The sequence below is a fragment of the Branchiostoma floridae genome, chromosome 14 (assembly GCF_000003815.2).
Source record: "Branchiostoma floridae strain S238N-H82 chromosome 14, Bfl_VNyyK, whole genome shotgun sequence".
In the NCBI taxonomy this organism is placed as follows: Eukaryota; Metazoa; Chordata; class Leptocardii; order Amphioxiformes; family Branchiostomatidae; genus Branchiostoma; species Branchiostoma floridae.
The window spans coordinates 21,425,553-21,444,274 of NC_049992.1; the positions used below are offsets into that span (position 1 = coordinate 21,425,553).

Here is an 18,722-nt window from a genome sequence, read left to right on the forward strand (position 1 = left end):
TGATATGTAATCTGTCGTGTCTTTTTCTGTTCACATTGGTATGCAAATTCTTATTACTTATTTGAACACCAAATACATTTCATGTAGGTCTGAGGTCTACGAACTCTTGTTTCCAACTGGTTTAATGTGTGGGACCTTGAACTGCATCATTGAACAAACTGGTCCGAACCCTTAAGCTTTAAGCAGTTAGTGCGTTGGGTTTTTGGTAGGCCCAGGTTCGAATTCCAGAAGCCAGTAGATTCTATTTGCCCCTTGTGTTTCACATGTAAGGAAGACATCTTTTGGGCCTTCTAGCAGTTCGTTCTGGAACTTCAGGAGCACTTTTGGTAAAAAAGTATTCCAAAGAGGAAAACTCAAGAAAGGAACAATGTATCTTCATGACTTGGAGCAAGTGGGTAGCTAAAAGATCAACATGACCAAATGCAAATTATGTCTTAATTTGCATATCAATTATGAAATCATAAAATTTCAGAGCAAATAGGCTGGCAATACACCACATATAATTCATGGCAGGTGAAACATTAATAAATAATGACAATGCAATTATGGTCCTAAGTGTCATAAATTAAATGTAACCTTTAAATTGTTCATGCATACATGCCATAATTCATCAAATGATATGGTGAATAATACTGATTTCATAACTGTGACATGTATAAATTAGTTAATGGTGCACATAACCTTGCATATGTCATTTAGATGTGTCTTTTGCATAATTGAATACTTCCTGGAGGTGTGACATCTCTTGTTGCATTATGGTATGAAAGGCTGGAAGACCGGCACATAGTCACACAATCATACACATGTACATGTGTTGATAAAACTCACAGAACTGCATGCTATATTTTTCCTTCATCCACCTGAACACATATTGATCCCGAAGGGTAAAAACGAAAACATCCGAGAAGTTTCAGTCATCCTAAAGGTGTTACTGTTTTCAGCACAGTTTCCTCTACATCTTCAGTCTTAAAGGGGAACTCAACTCCAGAACCAGGCCACAATCAGTTGTTATGAGTACACAATCCAGTAAATCTAATAACATTTTATCAAACTAAGATAAAAAAAATGAATAATCACAATTCAGAAACAGAATATATAACTTGTAAAGATCCAGGTCAATTTTGGGCTCAAAGCAAGAGGAGAATAATGCTAAGATTGAAAATAGATGAACATCAGATTCTTTTCATTAGATGTTCAATTTTTAGCCTTAGCATATTCATACAGTGTCACTAAGGTCACTTCTCAGGCAATATCTACATAATCGCACTTTTCTGAGGTCACTGTTTGAAATGTTGATGATTGTCAAGGTTAATTTTGGTCTCAAAGCAGGTGTGTAAGTGTGTGTGAACATTGATTATCAACAAACGTGGCTACAAATAATATAAATATCCCAAGACTACATACATTGTATTATAAGTATAACCCTAATTCCTAGCCTGGATACCATCCGTAAAGTAGTTTGCTCCGACATTCATTATATACTATATACGCTTCTCTGCTGTTCCGTCTGCCAGTTGGATCCTTGACCACGTCAACGTCTGGAATCGACAACTGATTGGTCCCTACACATGAGTGAATTAAGGAATGGAATCTAGCGCTTGATCCAACAGGCGTTCCAACGCCCGAAATGCCCTCCGTCCACTTGCGTGCGGGTCTGTTGTCATCGAACGAGTGCTCTGGAACCCATTACTTAATTCCCTCATTAACTGACGTTAGCACCATACGGTTTGAATGTGCAGTCCCCAGACGGATAGCAGAGAACATAGAAGCGAACTACTGTCCGGATGGTACCCAGGCTACCTAATTCCATGACAATATGAGAATGCAGCACAGCGAATACAAACTATCAGAATAATTACATGTATAAAGAAACTGAACATCTCTTTCTGGAGTTGAGTTTCCCTTCTTCTGAGCTGCAGAGACAGTTGATGCACCATCCTGTGCACGTCCACTCCTGTCCCTACCCTTTAAACTAAGGTTGGCCCCTTCACATCTAAGGTTGGAAACTACCCAAACAGAGGTACCAGATATTATGTATGCCAATCACCAACATATAACCTGACCACGGCATTGTAGATTTGATGAAATTCATCTTTTCCCATTTAGATAAGCCAGGTATAGAAGGGTGTGCATGTGTTCATGTAAACCTACCTGCATTACATGTACGTGTACCTGTGACAGTTTTACACTTGAGACTGACTCCAGAACAACTTATTGGCCAGGCACCTTGAATATCTGTGTCTATATCAACTAAGGCCTTGGAAGAAAATGCTGTGTTTCTGGTTACCAGACTGACAATGGCAAAAACCAGACGACCTTAGCGGGTTTTTTTGGTCACCTGTTGGCAAGGAAAGTAAAATTTTTGATTTACAGATTTGAAGTGATGTACATGGGTCAGGGCCTGGAGTGACCGCTAGCTGGTCTGTTATCAATTAGAGCACTGCTCCTCCCTCTGTGTTTCATAGACCGTTCGTTAATCTAAATACCATGACTAAAAAACAAATTAAGCTGTCTCTTTATTTGTCATCTACAGCAGAAGAAGAATTTAAAACAAACTTACAAAAATTCTGCACTGTTAACAGCTGAAGGCTTTGAAAGGGTGTAGTAAGAATATGTAGTGGACATTGTACTTCTTAATTCAGTTCATCAAAATCACAATGATGTTGAAAAAAAATGCCTGAAGTACATGTATTATCAAATTAGTTTTATATTGCCCAACTGTATTTGTTGGGTAACTTTGACCAAATCTGAAAAAACTAATCCCTACCTCCCAACCCTATCTTTTTCAGGACCATAACCAGAACCACAACATTTTCTTCCCTATGTCTGATCAACATTGAGTATTCTCCCCAACACCTAGCCTCTTGTACCTCACCTGCAGTCCTGCTACTGACCATGTGTAGCACACAAGTCATGTAACGTTACACCGTCAGTCATACAGTTTGTATCTGTCTCCAATGGATCATGACTCATTGGGTCTGCATCTTTATTCTATAGCAGATTTACAGTCACGTGGCTGCCAGAATTACAAAATAATTCTATCATAGATAAACTACTCTTTTTCAAATTGTGAAATCCCTATTCCTTGAAGTATTTCAATTTAAACTTTTACAACTGATTTTTTCACAAATTGGGACGCAATATATATAGTATATACAATGTCATGTACATGTAGTTTATTTTCATTTTTTTTTTCATATTCTGATTCCGATTCTGTAAATGTGGTTGCTTATACTTCATAAAAGTATGAGTAGTGCTATAAGACAGAGGCCAATTACTACACTACTCTTCATTGCTACAAGAAACTGAGTAACAAATATATTTGGCATATTTTTGTAAAACTTTGTAATCTGTGTTCTGTACATTAAACTCATGCAAGGCCAATAAATTTATTATAGAGGCTTTTGTTGACAATTTAAAAGCATAATAAAAGAGTATGTCAAGAGTGTGTTGAGTCCTGATATTTCTCCCCAACTGCATATGTTGTTTCACCGACCGGTGGCCAGTCAGGGTTTTCCGCCAGTTCTTTTTCGAGCAGTTTGTACCTGTTCTTGGGTAACTTCTTCCTTAGGCGGAATAATTTCCTCAGTACCTGGCTGGTAACAACAAAATCCTGCAAGGAAACACTCACAGTTATCACAACCAGTCCTCAAATGTTCAAACATACAAGTGTATATGCAGTAGCCATAGCTATGAATTGAAACCATCAATTTTGAAAATTAAATGTGGAAATGTGACATTAAAATGATGAGATATTCTCTCAAAGGGATGGGAAATTTCTGAACTGCAAAGAAATTCAGAGAGCTACAGCAGCTTGCAGGGAAGAAGATAGTGGAATGTAAGGAAGAAAGACTGATGCAGCCAGAAGTTGTTCTAACAGCCATACTACAGAATACAGTGGGTCATCATTATATTCTGTCTCGTTCATTCCTTGGGAGGAATTTATCTAAACCATGTACATACTATATGTATAACATTGTGTAGTGAAAACGTTATAGGACTCAATGTAATCTGTACCTCTGTTATATTTTTATCTGACCCTTACCTCCCTCATGACCTCAATGAAAAGCGGCCTGCAGGCCGATTAGAGCTTCTCATGAATAAATTAAGTTTCAAACAAACAAACAAAAACAGCTGCATGTTGAAACCTAAATAAACCTACTTGCAATACTTTATAGCTGAATTAATGTTACAGTAACCAATTTGAAATTCGCAGTGACAAATATTTTGAGCTTTATGCATGACATAAAAATATCTTAAGTAGACGTAGCTACAAAAACAACTGCTGAAAGGCCTCACCTCTATTACAAACACTATGATGCAGTATGCACTCACGATGGCCAACAAGACCAGTCGGAAATGGAATGGCATATCCACCTTCAGCTGGGAATGATGGGAATGATCAAATTAGTGTTCATTGTGATGTCAGACCAGAGGAGAAAACAAACTACATACTGGATTGTTTGGAATGTGAAGTAAAACGTTAACATCCTTCCATGATAAATTCTAAATTTCTTCTTCAGCAAGAACAATGTGATGGTGGTCCATATATGATTAAAGAACATGTCACTCAGTATAAATGATTCTTGGCAACTAATTGGAGCAGCCATCACACATGCCTTTATTTCTATCTTAATTATATAAGTCTGGCAGCATTCCATCAAACAGGCAATAGCAAAGTCATCAAGCAAAACCTACCTCAATGAACTTGGCCAGAGGACTGAAGGGGTGCAGTAAAAGCAGCGTGCTGAATCCCAGCAATATCATCAGGGACATCATGAACACATCTACAGGTACAGGTACAGGTACTACATGTTAGATAGAGTACCTGTACATATGAACACATCTACAGGTACAGGTACAGGTACTACATGTTAGATAGAGTACCTGTACATATGAACACATCTACAGGTACAGGTACAGGTACTACATGTTAGATAGAGTACCTGTACATATGAACACATCTACAGTACAGGTACAGGTACTACATGTTAGATAGAGTACCTGTACATATGAACACATCTACAGGTACAGGTACAGGTACAGGTACTACATGTTAGATAGAGTACCTGTCCATATGAACACATCTACAGGTACAGGTACAGGTTTACTACATGTACATGTTAGATAGAGTACCTTTACATATGAACACATCTACAGGTACAGGTACAGGTACTACATGTTAGATAGAGTACCTGTACATATGAACACATCTACAGGTACATGTACAGGTTTACTACATGTTAGATAGAGTACCTGTACATATGAACACATCTACAGGACTGGTACAGGTACATTTGTTTTGTACATGTACTACATGCATATGTTAGATAGAGTATATGTGTACCTCCATGTACATATGAACACATCTACAAGTACATGTACAGGTTTACTACATGTTAGATAGAGTACCTGTACATGTGAACACATCTACATGTACAGGTACATGTACTGTGAGGTATTACATGTTTTGCTAGATAGAGTACCTGTACATATGAATCTTGTTGGAACAAGGAGGCTTTCAACCTCCTTGGTTGGAAGTAATGGTAATAACTTACAGTTAGTGTATAAGGGCCTGCGGTAGGGCCTGCCCTTAGAGAAGGCTGCAGCCAGGACTATGTACAGATAGCTGGTCACACTGAAGACCACAGTCGTCTCATAACACAGGATGTTGTCTGACTTGGGGTCTGGTTTCAAGGGAACAAACCTGAACAACAAACAACATTGAATTCACTGAATATGCTGTGAACATGCTGGGATATTGAAGAAATATGGAACATACGATACAAGTCATGTACATGTAGGTCATATTGGGCCTAGTAAGACAATGGTGCTGTAAACAAAAATCAACCTTTATGGAAAAAAAAGAAATAGTGAAGAACCGTTACATTATCGACCGGATCTATGGCTGAATGGGTCAAATCGGACTTACACCATCATTTTCCCGCCATTTTCGTGTCTACACTAGCAGTAAAGTTTTACGTCATAGCAGTTGGTGACGGACCAAAAATAAATGAAAATTCTTGATAGTGTACGTCCATTTTCTCATGACTTTCTGTATGTTCATGCAGGAAAGGAAGGAACAACAGAGAATGTATAAAGGTACATAGCGGCAGTTAATTGTGCCGTGTTTCTTCCTGGCGGTATTATTGAACCCCCTCCCAACCACGCGCCCATTCTCCGTGTAATTCCATCGTTCTCCAAGTAAGTCCATCTTCAGTCCTCCTTGAGTAAGTCCATTTTCAGACCATTGGACTTACTGTGGCTGAAAAGAGGATTATGGTCCATTCCCACGAAATACATATTATGCATTTGGTATACAGAACAATGGGATCTTCATTTTTCTGCTTTCACATCAGATTCTTCTTCTTTAACTTTGGAATTGATTTTTGGCATTCTTCAACTTTGACCCATTTTCTAAAATTGAAGGCATACATTCTGCAGCTGCTTTGCACATTTTACAGTATAGTCCAAACTTTTTTTACCTTTGGGAAATGGAAGAAAATGGATGCATGCAGATGTTATCCATATCATAAAATCAACATGGCCACAGTACCTCAGAAGATGTCCCATTGATACATGACGTGTTTGTTTGTTTGACTTTGGAATGACTGTGTACAGTTCTCACCAGGGTTGTTGTTTGAGGTAGACGAAGGTACCGACTTGTACAGCGATCATGAGGACCACTTGACTCACAACAGAGAACAGGTTGACTGGTGCCATCAGGCTTCCCAACGGCCTCTGGGGAACCAGCTTAGGGTACGCCTCCTGCCAGCCCACTGGAGAAATGCATTTCATCAAATACATCCCTTCACCAAATAATCATGCCTTTATTCAATACTTTAGGTCTCATTCAAGTATTGCTAAAGAGTACCTACACCAAAAGCAAAGGACTGCATGAATGTGTGTTTGCAGCAGTTTGGAATTCCATTTTATCCATCCCAACTAACCTCGAGAAATATTGTCCATAAACAAACACGAGTTCTTCACGAGTCCACACCTTCTTAATTTATGCTGTTGACATACATGTGTACATACAGACCCACATAACCACTGCACCATGGCACAACTGAAAATATAACCATCTTGGCAAAGGTGAAAAAGGGAAGAGAATACAAGGATATGGACAGAAAAGAAACAAGACCATATCATATCCGGGACATTGAAAAAACTGATATGACAGAATATTCTCATTAAAGGACAGCACCAGAAACCTATTAACCACTTAAAAATCATGAACCTGGCGTTTGCAGAAAATTTGACCTCCAATTTTCAAACGCTGCTGCAGAACGCAACTCGCTGCTAGGAGGCCCATTTTAATAATGTACTTACATATAAAGCTCGCTGCAGTCCAATGAGGAAAAGCTAGATCAACCATTTTTGAACTTGACCTTCCTTTTCAAAAACACTACATGCCTAAATAATATCATTGATATCCATCAACAACATCTCGAGTTATCTTGTTTGCAGCAAAACTCACTTACATACAAAGCCAGCAACAGCACCGTAGGTAAAAGCCAGGAAAACCATTTTTGCACTTAATACAAATGTACCGTCCAATCTACAACGTTACTGCTACACACCTACCAAACACCAGCAGCTTTCTCAAGTTATGCTGTCCACAAACAAGTGCACAAAAATTCAATTCCGTTACAGTGACAACTTTCCACAACTGCTACAAACCTACCAAAAATCACAAAATTTCATCCACAATTTCTTGACATATGATTGCTATTGACCTACATGTATATATAGACCCATCAGTCAACCAAAAACATAGCTTTCTTGGTGAAGACAATTAAACACATAAACAAAGGTCTGATACATTAGCACATGCAGCTGTAGCTTCTTCAGAAATATTGTATATTATGTATGTATGTAATACTATGTAAGATATTGATGTGCTGTATGCATAGAAGCTAAATGTGTACTTACTGAACAGGGCCACGGAAGTGGTAATGGCCAAGTCTATGTACAAGTACTGGATATCACCAAGATTGGAGTCAATCTGAAAGCACACAATACACAAATCATACATTTACATTAACTAAGTATTACATTAATGCATTAACACGTAAGCTCGCAATTTAATTTCCGGACAAAAAGAATTTCAAAACGGATTGTTCATGCTGGTTAGTATATCCATGCAACTTTACACGTGCCTCAAACACATCATGACACTGTGACTGTGTAGCAGGTACATGTAAGATGTAAGTGGAAGAAAAAGTACAGAACAAACTAGAGTTCGGCGACCTCATACCTCCATGAATATTTAGAGCTTTTGTTAATTTCATGCAAATGATTTAACATTAACATGATTTATGCATGGTGTTGTTCATCATTGAATAACGTACAGTGCACATGTCACCAGTAAAATTCCCAATTCAAATCATTTATCATTAAGTTGTTTTGCAATTTTTGCATAAATTATGCAAAACAGTTCCTCATTTGCATATTTGATATCTGCATATGTTCCACCAATTATAATTAACAAGTGTTACATTTATCGAAGTCCAGTTATTGCAAACAATGGAATTATACAGTTACTTTACAGTTATTATACAGTTTCCTCATTAATAAACTGCATATCATTATGAACATCTTTGCCTAAGCTACCTGCATACCTAAAATGCAGGCAATCTGCCATTCCTTTATGCAGTTATAGTCTTTGGAGTGTCTTGACAAAAATGCCCCTGCAGTTCCACAATTGAATGTTAGGGGACTGAAACTTGCCCCACCTTGTCATGACGCTAAAAGCTATCTACCACCCAAATGTCACGACCATATCACGTATGGGACAAGAGATACATTGAAAAAACTGCTATGATAGAATATTCTCATTAATTATGCAAATGTACCCCTATTTTGCATAATTAGTATTTTATCTTGTACAACATTATCTAAGGTACCTACATACCAAAAATCATGAAAATCCGTTGTTCCCTTCTTGAGTTATCCTCGTCAGAAGTTTTTGACAAAAATGCCCCTGCTATCCCAAAACTAGACGCTAGGGGGCCCAAACTTATGTCATTTTTTCCTGAGCACAAGAGCTATCTAATACTCAAAAATCTTGACCATAGCATGTTCAGAACACCGAGATAGCAAAACCGGAAGTTGCACTGCAGTACCAAGGTCACACACCAGGGGGCCCAAAATTGACCTTGACCTTCGTCTTCCCAACCCCTACCCACATACCAAATATCATCGTAGTCCATCAAGAGGTTCTCAAGTTATGATGTCCACAGATATGCGGAAACACAGACACACACACACACAGACACACCAAAAACTATACCTCCATTTTTTCATGGAGGTAAATAGTGCAAAAATTGTTCAATGGCAGTTTTAGGTTTACAGGAAAAAAACATGAATTCAATGCATTAATTTTATGTCATGTAGCCACAGCCGTTAGGCTTGTACAGCACACATTGGGCATGTAGCCAATCAGCATTAACAAGAAAATGTACAGCTAGCTGGTGACTCTCCAAGCAGAGGTTTGGCTGTGACTGTTTTTAATGTGATTTTAGGCGCTTTTGCAGAGCTTGCTATTCTGTCACTTTTTCTTCATGTCAAGTCAAGTCAAAGTTTATTGCACAACAATTGTAAAACGGGTACAATGTATGGCAAACTTAGGTAACATTATAATGTATAAGGCAACTAGTAATATAGTAGTGGAAGTAACAATAGATGAAGGTTATGCAATGTTCGAAGGAACATAGTGTATGATGCATCGATGTGAAACAAATCCAGAGTGTTGCTACAGACTATTTGCTAATAACATGAGTCTAATACATACTACATTCAGGCTCGATTTTATACATACTGCATTCGGGCTCCATTTTATACAAGCAATATGATGGAGAGGAGACACAGCGAGGATCTTATCGTCTAGTATATTACATTACTATGACAATGTTCACAAAATTAAGTTGATATCATGAGGTTTCTTTTCTGCATGGATGTATATATGTATTGACCTACGTAAACGGAAACAGTGTCGGGACATGACATAAGTACATGAAATAGCTCTCTGTTTGTCTTTGGTAATGATTTGTACTTTATCGTCTGCATTAATTTAGCTCTTTCTTCTATGTTAGTCGGACATTCTATCATGAAATGGTATTCATCTTCTACGCCTTCTCTGCATGTTGGACACAGTCTCTGGCTTGCTGGGACATTATTGTGATGGCCTTTTTCAATTTCTAACCGGTGTGAAGCAATTCTCAGTTTTGTTGTATTGGCTACGAAGGATTTGTTTTGGACCGAAAGCAAGTATTTCTCAATCTGGAATTCAGATTTTATTTTTGAATATGTATCGAGTTTACTGAAACTTTTGATTTTTTGTCGCCAGCTGGATAGAAACTCGTCTTTAAAGCCCCGGTCACAAAGCGCGTACGATTCCTTGCGATGGACTATTCCGCACATCGTACGATGAGCGCAGTACATCGCAAGAAAATCGTAAGCATCGCAAGCCATCGCAACGCATCGGATGTGTGTTCAAAATTTTTCCAGCGTCGCACGATTTTTCACTTGTGTCTCTTCTGTATAGCCGTCTGACCGCTTTTGTGCTTCTTTAACCAACAAAATGTGGACATAGCTGTTAAATACCTTCCTATAATATCTTTAACTGTAAAAAATAAATTAAAAAAGACCATGACAACAAGAGTATTACAAGCAAAAGTTCAAATCAAGCGTGAGTACTGGTATGGTTATCTCGGCCTGCTTGCCGGCTCTACGTGTCAGGCTCTTTCCAAGATCGTATCATGATATGCTATCAACAAAAAGATGCCATCATACAAAAATCAAATGATAAGCATTATATCATATATATTTCCGACTCATAGAGCCTGCCTTTATGTTCGAGTTGTCCCCATGGTTATTACGATTATGGTAAACTGACCCAAGACCGACGAGAGCTGAGATTTGATCTAATTATAAACTCACGTGCATGAAGCGATCAAACAATTGTCTGCATCACCTGTGCGTGGCGCGCTGTTCTCTGGTTGCGACTGTGGCAGTTGCGACTGATATATTTCCCCTTTTCGTCAATATCGACAATATCAGGGAAAACTGAAACCATCACAACATGCTAAAAAATCATAAATCTATAACCTCATCAGTAGACAAAAATTGCCGTAATGAACTCTGCTATGGGGGCAAATAAAACCTTACGACGATAGCGAAATTTTGAACATGTTCAAAATCCATTTCAGCTCTATTTTTCGCCATACGACGCTCCCCGATTTACTATGATCCACTGCGATTGACGCAGGCACGCTCTAATGACCTCATCGTACGATGCACTACGCGCTTTGTGACCACGGCTTTATATACTTAAACCATTGCTTCCGATTCTCCCCCGACTTACGACGCACTGCGCTTATCCTGCGCATCGGAAGGAATCGCAAGGAATCGTACGCGCTTTGTGACCGGGGCTTTAGGCGCTCCTTGAACATGTTTCCAAAATAGTTGGCGCTTATGGTAGGGTTCAGCCAAATATTTTGGAACCCATGTCTGCAGAGTGTATCTCGTACATGTATAACCCAGTCTTGTTCTAGTCTTACAGCTTCATTATATGCCTTTTTCACTATTCTGTCATTCGGAAGGCTGTTCAATCTTAACCAATATTTCATCAGTTGAGTCTGAGTATCTATGTATAGCGGGAACATGCCCAATTCTCCCCTTACGGCAGCGTTAACTGAACTTTTGGGGACGCGGAGAAGTATTTTGCAGAAGTTTAGAAGAACATATTCTAGGTCGGAAACCTTGTAAGAAATCGGAGGTTGGATTACCGTAATGTTTTGTTTAGCTAATGTATTGGAATGGTATATTATCTGTAACTTATCGTTGTACTTGCCGAGTCGAATCAAAACCGGACGGTTAGATGGTCGGATCGGATTTTTTACCGACACGATTAGCTCTACGGATATTAACATCTAATCCTAGAATCGGAGATATAATGTTGGATACTATGTCTACTGGCTAACATGAAGAAATGCCTGACAAAAACAGCTAAAAACACGTCAAAAACAGCTGGAACCGAACCTTTGCTAGGAGAGTAACAGCTGATAGTACGGATGTACATTTTGTATTTCGTCTGTGAGTAATATTCATGTATCATGCCAGTACTTACTGAGTAAAGTGTGATAACGGAGACAAACTGCACCATACTGTACAGGGCCATGTACTTAAAACTACCAAAGGACGTCACCAAGGCTGCACGGGCTTCCCTGAAGAAAACAGTGACATAAAAACTTGGTAATAAACATGTCATTAATATATAGTACTAATCATATGTATATGATACAAAAACACACTCACTCATTGTGGCATTGTGTTGGCACAATGGTTAGGATATTTGGCCCAGAGGTCTTGTGGGTTTGAATCCCTCGACATGCCACCGATGTTGTGCTCTTGGGAAGGCACTTACACAACTTTCCTTACACGTAGGTATAAAGTAGGTGTACCTGACACTCTTCCTGGGGTACACTAACCATTATATTACCAACAATATTATGCCAAAATACAGCTTTGTGCTGATGTTGTTCTGGTCTGACCTGTTTGTCTCCTGGTAGTTATAACATTAAAGTTATTGGCCATGCATGATGGCCACTTTTTACATGCCATCAAGTGAGAGGTGGTTTACCTGATGACTGTTGGAACACATTGAATGTTGGGTATTTTGGATGTAAAAGGAGAGGCAACAGAAGCTTCAGCCTCAGACAGTGATATCCCAGCATGAGCTGTCTTCAGTGCCTGTAGGAAGTACACAATAATTACAAGTCTTAGAGCATACAAGACATTCGAGTGACACATAAATTACCCTGCACAAAACATACTGTTATCTAGCTAGAGATGATCAACTGATACAATTTATGCAAATGAGGACCTCATATGTTATATGGATGTCATCTTCTGGGTTCTGGGAACCACAAAACTGATGCGAGTGCGCAAAGAACAAAAAAGTTTGGTCAGAAAAAAAGAGCTGCCTTCATTATGGAAATTGTGTATGGTCAGGCAGCTTAAACTAATCAAGGACGTTACATCTGATGTAACGTCCTTGAACTAATGACGTAACACACAGAGTATGGTACACAATGTACATGATGTACACCAAACAATATCAGATTCTTGTATTTTGTAACGGGGGCCGCCCTAAGACGGTCCCCGTCGTAAGACGGTACGGATTTTTTGCTGATCTTATTATCCATAAGTACACAGTGTTTGTTGCCACTGACTATGCTGATTACAAAGGTAAATAAACCAAGTCCATGCACACAGCTTTAATTTGCATTCCAGGTATACTTTAACATATTTACTTCATGTTTTTTTTTAAACAGAATTCTAACAGTAATGTTTACAGTGCTGAATCACTGCGGTCACCGGCCTCTGCGTATTGGCGGCTCGTGTCGCTAACTATACGAACTCATCCAAGCAGTCATACAACTGCCATGATACACATAAATAAAGCTCCATAAAACACTATAAATATGGGTCTTCAAATGTTTGTTGAGTAGAAAAGCAACCAAAAGGAAGCGACATAAACATTGCCACCATTGTACTCCCAAGGGAGTGTGGCCGTGAAGGTGGGAGACTAGAGAACGCTCCAAAGATTTATTTGACTGTAACAAATGATTCGTGCTGTCTATGAAAATAAGACTTGACAGAGAGATGTAGATGATATTTTCATAGAATCAGACGGAGTTTTGTCTATGTTGGCGGTGTCGTTTTTTCGTAATGTTTTTTTTAGTCGGGCATTCACAATCAGTGCATTCAGCCCATTGCCCGTAAAAACATCAGCTGGATTGTTCTAGGTACAGCCTTCCTCATGTGAGACAAGAAGTACATACAGTCACGATTTTACTGTCAAAAGAAAGCTAAAATATCATACTATTAATTTGTTTCTGTGTACTTAAATTTACCACTTACTTCTAAAGAGAGCAAATTGTAAAAAAGCGTACCAAGTTAGGCACACTGTCCAGCGTAGCACAAAGTTGGAAGGTTACATTACACGAAATTGTCTCACAGTGTTTACCGCTTGTAACACGCAGCGCGAAAGGTTCATGAACCATATGAATGCATTTCTTATTCAAGTATGTTGTTCAAATCTATGTGTAAAAAATTCAGTCATCAAAATTTGACCACTCTCAGGCAACTAGCGATGGAGCGCCATGAGTTTGAGCGCAAGAAAAAGCGTACCGTGTTGGGGCACCTCCCGTTACTTCCATATCTTTTTCTTGGGAATTTGTACAACATACATTCAACAATATTTTTTTCAATTTACCCTCAGGGACTCATTTTGCAAGACTTAGTGCTTAGTGATTTAATGATTTACAGTATGGTTAAAAACTTGTTTCTAATGGAAACAGATGAAAATTGATGCATGTGTGGACATCATCCATGTGAGGCCTAGGACAAAAATGTTTTGTTTTCTGTTTCAGTCCTGAGAAAAATTAGGGTCAGTGGATAAGAATGATCTTTTTTTACAAATATTTCTATGTCTGAATATTAATATTTAGACTTTGGCCAAAATGTCAAATTCCTTACTAGGGCAATCCTGGTTCAATTGATGGTGTGTTATTCTGCTTGCAACATCACTCAAACTGTACACATCTTGCTTGCAACCATCTAGGGTACAGTGGCCTACATTCTATTGTTTACAGCACAAGACAGTGGAGAAAGGTTCCAAATATTGATGGACAACAAGCTTGTGTACTCACCCCACAATCATTAGCTCCATCACCACACATAGCGACACAGTATCTATGGGAAAACACACTCTGACAGTAAGTCACAAGTTCATCAAAAAATTCAGGTCCCCTTCCACTAGACGGTGAGTGCTGAGCAATGGTACATTCATTTGACAAAATTAGATTTCTGTGATCCTTTGTTTCATAATTGGAATATGATGCAAGATATAAGTAAAAATACACAAGATGTAAAAAAAAAAACAGCAATATATAATTGTTAAATAATAATAAGTTAATCTGTGATGGTAGTCAACATTATGTTACAATCTTAAAAACCAACTAGGCTAAGCTTTCAATCAGTCCTCTGATCCTTATTAAGTTGAAATGATGACCCAAAGCCTAAGTCATAGCGGAGTCCAGCCTTGTTCGCTTTGATCTGATCCTTAATGGTGCACACCCCAGTTCTTCCGCGACCAGGGTCCGAGGTAGTGCACGACAAAAAAGTGACGAAAGGCTTCCGAGGTTCTATGTTTGAGTTGCCATTTCTTATTATCTACAGTAACGAATGACATTAAACGCTAACATGGCTGAAAAGCGTACTAGGAAATGGTGTGTTTTGGGTGCAAATTGCGTTTTGGTCCGCGGCTTACTTCCGGGATATTCCTACGCCTAAAGGTAAACAGGCCCATGACCTAGATTGACCTCTGAAGCGCTGTGATAAGCCAAGTTGCAATGCCGTGCGCCGTGGATGATTAAAAAAACTGTAGTACTAGAATTTTCTTTATAATTGGCTGGATTACCCTTGAGATTTTCCTCTTTCTGGCAGTATCAGGCGTGTTTGCCGGAAAAATCTTCTTCATGTGTTTTATCCAATGCGAAAATGCCGGATTTTGTGCATCATTTTTGACATGAAAATAATATCTTTTCCCTATAATTATTTCAAAATTAGAGAAGTTGAAGGATCGAAACTCAGTTGGTCTTGTAGCTGAAGGTTTATTCTCTCACCCCATAACCTGAGTTATTTTCCTTCAGGATAATTCCCTGGAAGAGATGGTCGCTAGACTTGAGGGTGTGCCGCCTCCATTGGAAAGCCCAAATAACCTGGTGTGTGCCCCCATAATTAAGGTCACTACCTTTTGGGAGCGGACCAAAGTGAACAAGGCTGGACTCCAGGCTACTAAGTCACACATCCAGACCGGAAGTGTGACATCAGCATTAAAAGGGTCAAAAGAAGTCGGTATTGATACCAACACCAAACTAAAAAAGGCATACACTCAAGAATTCTTACGGCATCTTTAATAGTTCAGACCCTGACATCTAGGTAACAGAAGAGGAACCAAATAAGTCACTGCCCTTTCTTTCTAGACACGTTAACTGTGATCCAAGAAGATGGTGCATCAAGATATATCGCACACTCATCCATAAGGACCAATACTTCAATTTTGCTTCCAATCATCTACTTGACCATAAACTCAGAGTTGTAAGGACTTTGTTTCACAGAGCTGAAATTGTGATATCTGAAGAACAATCATATAGAATCAGAAAAGGATCATCACGGTCTTCGCACTAAAACAATGTGGCTACCATAGTTGGGCCATTGAAAAAGCAGGCTCACTTGGTACAGCAAAACCCAGGACTGCAAACAAAAATCATGATCCTGGTCATGCCAACAGGAGTTTTGTCATTCTCCCGTACATAAAATTTAAAGATCTCTCAGTGGCCCTCAGGAGAATTTTTGACACACGACACACACAGAATCAAAAACAACAAAGACCCTGAGACAGTAGACAGTATAGTACCCAAGGACAAAACAAGTCTTACAGTTCGGATACCTCATACATCCATGAAATATTCTCTGATTTCCCTTTCTGTCACTTACTCCAGTGGTTTAAATACAAGGTGTTGAAAATTGTAGGAAAACAGCAGTGCCGTTATGTACTTGGTACTGCAGCAGGACTTTTCGTATCTTTTGACCTGGACATGCTATGATCTTGATTTTTTTGCGCATTCTGGAAACTGTTTAGTGCATTGTTTACTATGTTTCCCCGGCCATTGCTACACATGCATTGGTCTGCCACTTTCTGCAGACTGAGGCATTCTGGTCAAAATCTTTCACAGATTTCCGTGATATATAGCATGCAGGTATTTTTAGCAAAGATGTACATAATGAATATTTAACAAAGTGAAAATTATGCAAATTTGGGCTTAATTTGCATAATTAATGAGGAAATATCTATATTTACTGTGTTTTCCATGATAGGACACAAATACATTGACTTGTATCATATGTAGCTTGCGGCAGGTGGAAAATTAGCAGAGAACAATTGTGCAAGTAACTCCCTAATTTGCATAATTAATGTAATGATTGCATTAATAATGTGAAGGATTGTATTGTCAACATTCTGACCTGTCTAACATGTGTAAATTAGTTAAAGTTGTACATAACCAGGCATAAATGATGCAAATGTGCAAGTCATTTGCATATTCATTACAATCCGTCCTGAGGCTCTAGAGTTATGCTGACCACAAATATCCTGACACACAAACAGACACACAGACAGACAGACACACAGACAGACAGACACACCAAAGACTATACCTCCATTTTTGATGGAAGTTTTCATGGAAGTAACTAACAAGTGTTATCTATCACATCCTTTGTTAGGGGCAGAACATCTGTAGCCCTTGTCAAGAATATTACATACATTAGGTGAAACTGGACATGCTCTTCAGACCAGGTTCTTAAAGAGGCATAGACGTAGAGGCCCAGTTCAGTAAATTCAGAGGTGTTGCAACACATTCAATATAGAGGAGTGAAAGAAGCCATTTACACCACAGCCCACCAACCTTCCCCTAACAGAGACGGGCGTCGATACCAACTTCCAAGCACCTTTGACTCATTGCTGACGTGACACTTCGGTCTGGATGTGTGACTCATTTCAACTTGATAAGGATCAGAAGACTGATCAAAAGAATGTTGGTAAGAGCTTTATTTTGTGTACGGAGATAGAGTTTAAAATTGTAACATAATGACATTCGTTGTTGTTGTTCTTTATCTCTGAAATTCAATAAGCGTCTGTCAAAGCTTTGGTGAATCAGTAGTCACAGCATTCAGTGGAGGTAAATGGGATGTTAACACAATTTGAAGTATTTTCTCTTTCGTTTGTATGTTGATCAGACAATTCGTACAACATCTTTCCCCAAAAATATATCTGCACAACACACTACAAACTCCCTACAGTACGTCCCCAATGCGTTGTATGTCAAAGCTCTGTTAATTTATAATTGGTATTGCCGGTGAGATCCGTCTCGGTGCCTTTGGGTATGAGCATTTTGTTGATGATATTCGGTGAGATGTGGCCAAAGATTTTTTTTAAAACAGGTGAAAGCAATTCGCGCACGGATGTCATCCATAGAATTTAACTTAGGATAATCAAATACTGGATACTACTAGTGGCCTTAGGATCCACATTGGACTCAATAGAATGTGACAGTTGTTACAGTACAAAATGTATGAACAAATGTTAATATGTGAGGGTAGTTGATATTGTAAAGACCTTATTTTTGTACATAATGTAAAAGCGCCTACTGTACTAACAAGTTTTCCTTCAGTCTGACATGAACAATCCGACTATAAAGGTCCAGCTTTCTGTTACTTGTCAGATACAGCATCTACATTGTAATGACTAAATAATAGAATGAAGCACAGTTGTAGGCATGGACAAAATGACTTGATCATGTGCTATTATTGAGTACGATTTAATGTTTTGGGTAGGAGCTCACATATACATGTATAATGATTGTAGTTGATAGTGTTGGTTAGTAGTTTTCCCTTACCCCAAATCCTGTAGACTCTCTACCAGCTGTGCCTTCTGGTTTGGAGACATCCTGGCAAAAACTGTTCCTCTGACACACATCTGAGGGATAAAAACTTTGATTTTAGAACATGCATCTAAGTAAAAATTCCAAATGATTTTAAAGCCATAAACAAGAGATTACCACCCTATACATGCACATTCAACATTTTTGTTA

The 18,722-nt window shown here is 38.7% G+C and overlaps 1 protein-coding gene across 2 annotated transcripts in view; it reads right to left on the minus strand.

Annotated features, from left to right (window-relative positions):
• The window catches only part of LOC118430741 (probable cation-transporting ATPase 13A3), a 35,018-nt gene continuing 16,296 nt past the window's right edge, over window positions 1-18,722 (minus strand). The window contains exons 13-22 of one of the 2 annotated variants that reach the window (XM_035841750.1): window positions 18,528-18,607; window positions 14,721-14,763; window positions 12,647-12,756; window positions 12,134-12,230; window positions 7,936-8,008; window positions 6,629-6,779; window positions 5,559-5,707; window positions 4,699-4,787; window positions 4,300-4,383; window positions 1-3,613 (exon numbers count right to left, since the gene is read on the minus strand). In XM_035841750.1, coding sequence (XP_035697643.1) covers window positions 3,440-3,613; window positions 4,300-4,383; window positions 4,699-4,787; window positions 5,559-5,707; window positions 6,629-6,779; window positions 7,936-8,008; window positions 12,134-12,230; window positions 12,647-12,756; window positions 14,721-14,763; window positions 18,528-18,607 — 1,050 coding nt within the window. In that variant the 3' untranslated portion in view covers window positions 1-3,439. The remainder of the gene's footprint in view (window positions 3,614-4,299; window positions 4,384-4,698; window positions 4,788-5,558; window positions 5,708-6,628; window positions 6,780-7,935; window positions 8,009-12,133; window positions 12,231-12,646; window positions 12,757-14,720; window positions 14,764-18,527; window positions 18,608-18,722) is intronic. The other variant, XM_035841751.1, reaches the window with a different exon arrangement.